Source organism: Clupea harengus, chromosome 10 (genome assembly GCF_900700415.2).
Source record: "Clupea harengus chromosome 10, Ch_v2.0.2, whole genome shotgun sequence".
Taxonomy (NCBI): domain Eukaryota; kingdom Metazoa; phylum Chordata; class Actinopteri; order Clupeiformes; family Clupeidae; genus Clupea; species Clupea harengus.
Window position 1 is genome coordinate 25,824,751 of NC_045161.1, and position 7,500 is coordinate 25,832,250.

The 7,500-nt window shown below is 48.3% G+C and overlaps 1 protein-coding gene across 9 annotated transcripts in view; it reads left to right on the forward strand.

Moving 5' to 3' along the window:
- The window catches only part of ptprfa (protein tyrosine phosphatase receptor type Fa), a 173,457-nt gene that overhangs the window by 157,464 nt on the left and 8,493 nt on the right, over positions 1 to 7,500 (forward strand). For all 9 annotated transcript variants that reach the window (XM_031574574.2, XM_031574576.2, XM_031574575.2 and 6 more), the window contains 3 exons: positions 2,189 to 2,308; positions 3,358 to 3,512; positions 4,561 to 4,846. In XM_031574574.2, the coding sequence (XP_031430434.1) occupies positions 2,189 to 2,308; positions 3,358 to 3,512; positions 4,561 to 4,846 (561 nt within the window). The remainder of the gene's footprint in view (positions 1 to 2,188; positions 2,309 to 3,357; positions 3,513 to 4,560; positions 4,847 to 7,500) is intronic.

Below are 7,500 nucleotides of genomic sequence, written 5' to 3' on the forward strand. Positions count from 1 at the left end.
AGGGAGAGAGGAGGCGTGGAGGCAGTCACACCCCCTCTGTGCTGCCACCTGTCTGTTCTCTCCGCTTAGAGACCATCCGCACGTCACACACGCACACACACACACACACACACACACAGACACACACACACACACACAGACACACACACACACAGACACACAAATACGCACACACACACACCCACACACACCCACAGACACACAAATATACACAAGTATACATACAAACGCACAGATACACAAATACACACTTGCAAACACACACACACAAAAAAACACATATTTACACACACACACATAACCACACCCATGCATAGACGCACAAATACACACACACACACACACACATGCACATTCAGCAACACAGATTGCTCACTGTTCCACTGGCACACGCATGCATGGAGGCTGACATACATGCACAGACACACATATATACATATGTAGACACACTCACACACAAATACACTCTCACAGGCGCTCACGGATACATACATATACACACTTACGCACGCACCGACACAAATTTCCCCAAAAATACACACACATATACACACACACACACACACACACACACACACACACAAACATACAGAAACGCAGATTGTTCCACTTGGCGACAAAATCTAATATGAGTAGGCTGCTCTTTAAGTCTGCCCGTAGCACAACACAATGACTGTTCCAACAATCGTATGTACCCAGATTAAATTTGATTCTCTACAAGGAAAACCAAACGATTTCAGATGATCCATGCAGTCTGAGAAATCAAATTGAAAAGCATGTGGGCGTCCGACCCAACATCCAGAGCTCGCTATCCCAGTATTGACCTCGGACTTAAATGATCTATTCGATCGCCTCCATTTGCAGTGTGCCATTTTAGAGCGATGTTGGACACAGTGAGGTAGAAATAAGGCATCGTCTTGGCAGGCGCATCCGTCGGCTACATGTGGTGTGGTGGTAGTCTGCTGGGTGCCTTTACCCGCTGCAGCTGCTGGAGGAGAGCCAAGCCGCGCCAGCACAGGTGGCATGGAGGTGGTGCTTTCTGTGTCTTTTTCATGTCTTGTTTTTCTGTGTGTGTGTGTGATTGAGAGAGAGAGAGAAAATTGATGAGTGTGTACACGCACTTGCTTGCTTGAGGATCAAGTTTCTGTGCAGGTGGCATGTGGGAGGTGCTTTTGCATGTATTTGTGCAGACTTATATTTCTGTGTGTGTGTGTGTGTGTGTGTGTGTGTGTGTGTGTGTGTGTGTGTGTCTACATACTGTATATATATTTGCATGTGTGTGTGGAGAAGCTAGCTCTGTACAGGTGGCTCATAGCATGTGTGTGTGTGTGTGTGTGTGTTCAGCTGTAGGCTGTAGAACTGTTTGGGTGCCTCTGTGCAGTGAGTCCAGGTGGTGGACCTGCTGTCCACCACACACTCTTCTGTTCTTCCCTCCCCTCTGTGTGTGTGTGTGTGTGTGTGTGTGTATGTGTGTGTGCACGTGTGTGTGTGTGTGTTCATGCATTTGTGTGCGTGTGTATATGTGCAAGTATGGTATATAAATATAGTGTGTGTGTGTGTAATGATTGTATTAGTTGTGTGTGCGCATTTGTTTGTGTGTGTGTGTGTTCATTATAAAGTTGAACTAAGAGGCTCTTTGAGGTCCAGATCCTGTGCTACAGTACTGGGGGAGCCTGTGGGCCTGCCCCTGCCATGCACCCGCTCTCTTCCCAAATCTGTGTTGCGTGATGCCCCCATCTGTCAGGGGCTTCGACTTGGCACTAGCTGCCATCTCCCAGGCACCCCTCTACACACACACACACACACACACACACACACACACACACCCCTGCAGGCCAGGCCTGAGCTCCAGCTGTCGATCTCCGTCTTGCTTCTGCTGTTTCTCTCATTTTTCAATCATTTTTTTTATCTCAGTCTGTCTCTGTCTCTCCCTCCATCTTTTCTCTCTCTGCTCCAGGACACATATAAAGACACACTGGCGCATTCGGAGCTCAAGCTGTCCACCCGAATGCCCCCCCCCCCCCCCCACCCCTGCCTCAACATCCTAAAATAAACCCACCACCCCCTGACCCAAACAACACAACGGGCTTATGAAACAATGGCCTCAGCTCTGTCCCTATCTGACCCTGTCCCCTGTCCCCTGTCCCTATCTGACCCTGTCCCCTGTCCTCTGTCTCTCCCCCTGTAGGTGAAGTGTGACCAGTACTGGCCCAGCAGAGGAACGGAGACCTACGGCATGATCCAAGTCACCATGCTGGACACCCTGGAGCTGGCCACATATAGTGTGCGCACCTTCGCCTTGTACAAGGTAAGAGGAAAAAAGAGGAGAGGAGAAGAGTAGAGAGAGAGAGACAGACAGACAGACACAGAGAGAGAGAGAGGTGGGGAGGGGGCTCTGTGTGTGTGTGTGTGTGTGTGTGTGTGTGTGTGTGTGTGTGTGTGTGTGTGTGTGCTATAATATAATCAAATCAGCAAGTATGAAGACTTCAGACCGAAGGAAGATAAAACCGTTAAACAGTAGCTGAATCAATACAGTAGATTTGCTTAGTTATGTCATAGTGCCTCTTGTCGCCGTGGGTAACCGTTGATTTCGACAGAAGCGCCTGCTAAGTGAATAAATGTAAATGTGATGAGGCGGGGAAAGGATTAGGTTTTCGGTTGACTTTGTGAAAATACATAATAACCATGACAACAAGTTCAAAGTAGTACTGTTAAACAGTAGATCAATCAATACGCAAGTAAGTAGCTGCCTCATGACATCCCCAGAACTGGTAATACAAATCTTCACACAGTCCACATGAAATGAAGCTCAACATTCATCACAGAACCAACCGCAAGGTCCCTTTAGACCTCAGTGCTATGTGCCGTTAGCATCGCTATCTCTCTCTGTGTGGGCACGGTCCACATATATGGGGTTAGAACCAAAAGGAACCCGTACAAAATGGCTTTTTTTGGTACATAGCTTGTCAGATACCAACGACATCACTGACTGTCCTTTTTAATATTGCAAGTGAGCACAAAGGGTGGCGTAGAGAGCGAGAGATCTCTGTGTGTCACGTCACGTTGGCTCCAGCCTCATGTCATAGGAGTGCTGATCTGACTCTTCAGCCTGAAGTCTGATGAAGAGCTTGGCACTCGAAACGTCACTGATGTGTTAGAAGACGTAACTCACATTAGGAGCTGCCCCTCAGTGTGAGGCCTGTGTGTGTGTCAATCATTTTCTAGATCAATCTGTATCCAGCAGCTGTCTTGAGAAAAGGGATGCGTGTGTCTCTTTCTCCACTGAATCTTCTCCTCTCCTCCTCTCCTCTCCTCTCCTCTCCTCTCCTCTCCTCTCCTCTCCTCTCCTCTCGACAGAACGGCTCGAGTGAGAAGCGCGAGGTCCGGCAGTTCCAGTTCATGGCGTGGCCAGACCACGGCGTGCCCGAGTACCCCACCCCCATCCTGGCCTTCCTGCGCCGCGTCAAGGCCTGCAACCCCCCCGACGCCGGCTCCATGGTGGTACACTGCAGGTAAGGTCCAGGACCATACACATTTACATTTAGTCATTTAGCAGACGCTTGTATCCAAAGCGACGTACAAGGGACATACACCACCACACTAGTGTAGAAAGTGAATCCATAGCACAGGAGAAGTTAGCACACTCAGAGCTAAATGTTCTGCAGAAAAGCGTTTGATGCAACTATAACTATACAAATAAATAAATATACAAATATATGTAGCTTCCCTGTGTACGCTGATCCACTGCAGGTACACAAGACTCCCAGTACTGCCCCCTCTCACCCATGGTTCCTCACCTCTGCCGATGGGCTTAATCTTCCTTCCTTTATTTTATCTACATTCTTTGTGGCTCAGCGGGTTTGTGGGAGTTGGCTATTCGAGGGGATATTGGCTAGTGGGCTGTGTTTGAATATGCGGCGGCGCCCTGGCGGCTGGGTAACCTTTTGTAAGCTGTGTAAACAGCAGGCGTGGGGATGACTCACTGCTCCTAGAGAGGCAGGGGTGTTCTGTGGATGCGAGTGCCACCGCTGCCACCATTGCTATATCTGTCCAGCTTTATGTGATCACCAGTGACCCCTGTCCCTCTCCCTCTCTCTCTCTCTCTCTCTCTCTCTCTCTCTCTCTCTCTCCCTCCCTCACATACGCTCATATACACACTCACACTAACACAATCACTCGCTCTCTCTCCCTCCCTCACAAACACTCATACACACACTCACTCACACACTCACTCGCTCTCTCTACCTCACACTCATACACACTCACACTCACACAATCACTCGCTCTCTCTCCCTCACAAACACTCATACACACACTCACTCACACTCACACACTCACTCGCTCTCTCTACCTCACACTCATACACACTCACACTCACACAATCACTCGCTCTCTCTCCCTCACAAACACTCATACATACACACTCTCTCTCCCTCTCTCTGTCTCTCTCTCACACACACACACTTGCATACACAATCTTCCACACACCCACACATACACATACACACACACACACAAACACTCTCTCTCTCTCGTACCTACACACTCTCCCACTGACAGTGCTGGCGTGGGCCGTACGGGCTGCTTCATCGTGATCGAGGCCATGCTGGAGCGCATGAAGCACGAGAAGTCTGTGGACATCTACGGCCACGTGACGTGCATGCGCGCCCAGCGCAACTACATGGTGCAGACGGAGGACCAGTACATATTCATCCACGAGGCCCTGCTGGAGGCCGCCACCTGCGGACAGACCGAGGTGCCCGCCCGCAACCTCTACGCCCACATCCAGAAGCTCACGCAGGTGCCGCCTGGGGACACCGTCACCGCCATGGAGCTGGAGTTCAAGGTGAGGGGCAGGTGCACTCTCTGGAGTCGGGCGTAGACTACCCGCCTTTACTCTTAAGTAGTGTGTTTGTTTACAAGATCTGTAGTGTGTAAACAAGATCTATTGACATGAACCCAGCTTCCCTTTAAGAAATCGCAATTCAAAATTCAGACCAGATCTATTGACATGAACCCAGCTTCTCTTTCAGAAATCTCAATTCAAAATTCAGACAAGATCTATTAGTGTCAGCTCTCAAAGCATCTCTTTCAGAAATCTTAACGAGCTTTAATGGCATGTCTGTACAAAAGTGTAGCTAAAGGGTTATAAAACTACACAAATAAATATATCACTAGGGAAAACAAGAGAGGTTTAAAAAGTCTCCTAAAAGGGAAGAAATAATAAATATATTTTATTATATTATAAATGAATAATAATAATAGATAATAATGTTTCGTAAAAAATGTTTTTTGCTCTTACGATTTTTTAGCAAAATTGGTGGATCAAAGTATAGATACACAGAGAACGGGAGATAATTTTTTTTCTTTTCCCGAACATAACTTGTCCCTTCCTTAATTTAGAGTCTCATTAAAGAAAACCGTTTTGCAGGTTTCAAACGTGCGATGTCTTTCAGGTCCATTTGAATATTAAATTATTCCACTTGGCCAAACAGCTTTCGCTTCAAGGGCAATTCAAGGAGTGGATTTTAGTCCTGAGGAGAAACACTCCTGTTAATGTGATTTCTGCTTGTAATTGCATTTCGGTTCCATGTTAGCCAGAACACAGGCGCCCCCCAGGGGGGGTCAGTTACCTCGGTATAAATAAACTTTCTTTATCAACACCAAGAGTGCCACTAAACTGTCTTAACTGTCAAACCAGGCGGCACTTGACACCTTATACCAAAAAAGGACATGAATAAAAAAAAACTAAGTTGTGTTTTAAAACACCTGGCAATGGTGTTAATATGGCGAGTTTATTTCTGTCAGGTTGGATTTGTCTCCTGTCGGGGCACATTTCACACATGCAGAGAGGGTGCGGAGAGGGCCGAGGGGATCCAGTCTGGGTCTCTTTTCATTAGAACCACACCTCACACTGATCCACTCCCGCCAGCGCCACACACGCACACGCACGCACACACACGCACGCACACACACACATACATACACACTCACACACATACACACACACACACTCTCACATACACACACACACACTCTCACATACACACACACACACACACACACACAAACACACACACACACACACACTCACATGAACACACACACACATACACACACACACATACACACACACGCACACACACACACACACGCACATACACACTCTCACACACACACACACACACTCTCACACACACACACACACACACACACACACAGGAAGCCCCCACCCCCTTCAACTCATGTCTGAGTCCTCCTTTTGCGTTGCGTTGCTGCTTGTTGATTTGTGCACCTCCGGCGCGCTCTGAGGCTCTTACCCCAAGAAGCACTTGGCTCTGTGTCCTTATCACTGATGCCTAAGAATAAACACCCTCCAGAGATAAATAAATAAATTAATGAAAATCGCCTGAGGTTTTTGCGGAGAGCGGGGCTGATTCCATCATCCACGTGCGACGTGCTTCGATGTTTAGTGTGGTTATGTTAAGGTCACTCATCCTGACTGTCCCTGGAGAGTCTTTTGCTCTTTTCCTCTTTTCCTCCATCTCTCTCTGTCCCTCTATCCCACATCTCCTCTTCCCCTCCCTCTCTCTGTCCTCTAATTCTGTCTGTCCCGCCCTCTCTCTCTCTCTCTTCTATCTATCTCTTCCTCCCTCTGATATGATATGAGAGTCAGACCCACCATCACTAGCAGCACAGTGGCCTAAGCCTCCCTCCCTCCCTCTCTCCACATCTCTCCATATCTATCCCTCCCTCCCTCCCTCCCTCCCTCCCTCCGCATCAGTCCTCAGATGAGGCCAGACATGCTGCCTGCAGGGTAGGACATTTTGTCCAATAACACAAAAAAAAAAGAGCTGGAAATATAAAGGCGACCATCCCCGTGTCTGAGAGTGTAGCCGCCTGCAGGTGGGTCCCTGTGGGCCTGGAGGCCTGAGCTCGTTCCCTTCGTCCTCCTCAGGGATGCATCCCCACTCAAACGATGGAGCTCATACTGCGTCTGCTAGCAGGATCATTGTAAAAATCCGGAGCGGGTATAATTAGGTTATGATGCCTGGCATGCTGCAGATTTGTTTCGCCAGCACTTCTGGAATTGGCACTGCTGGGTTGTGTGTTTTCCTCCCTCTTGTCTTTGCCTGACTGTTAGAGCCATATTAGGGGCCCATCAGCGAAAGCCTTTGCCTTGTCTTCAGGCTAAGAGGCTTTCACAAGTTCTTCATTTTTGAAGTCTTTTAGGTTTGATTTTTTTGTTTGTTTTTGTTGCCGTGTTGCCAGGTTTGTGTATCTCTGGGTGCAGCTGTTTGTGTGTGTGTGTGTGTGTGTGTGTGTGTGTGTGTGTGTGTGTGTGTGTGGGAGCGTTTGTTTCTTCTCCCCAAAGTCTCTCTGACACTCCGAGTTTTCGGAGACGAGAGTTGTCAGGCGTTTGAAGTGTTGAGGCGCTTAGATCTGCTGGTTCTTCAGGCTTCAGAATAAGAGGGTTACACCTTCGGACGAGAGGCGTCA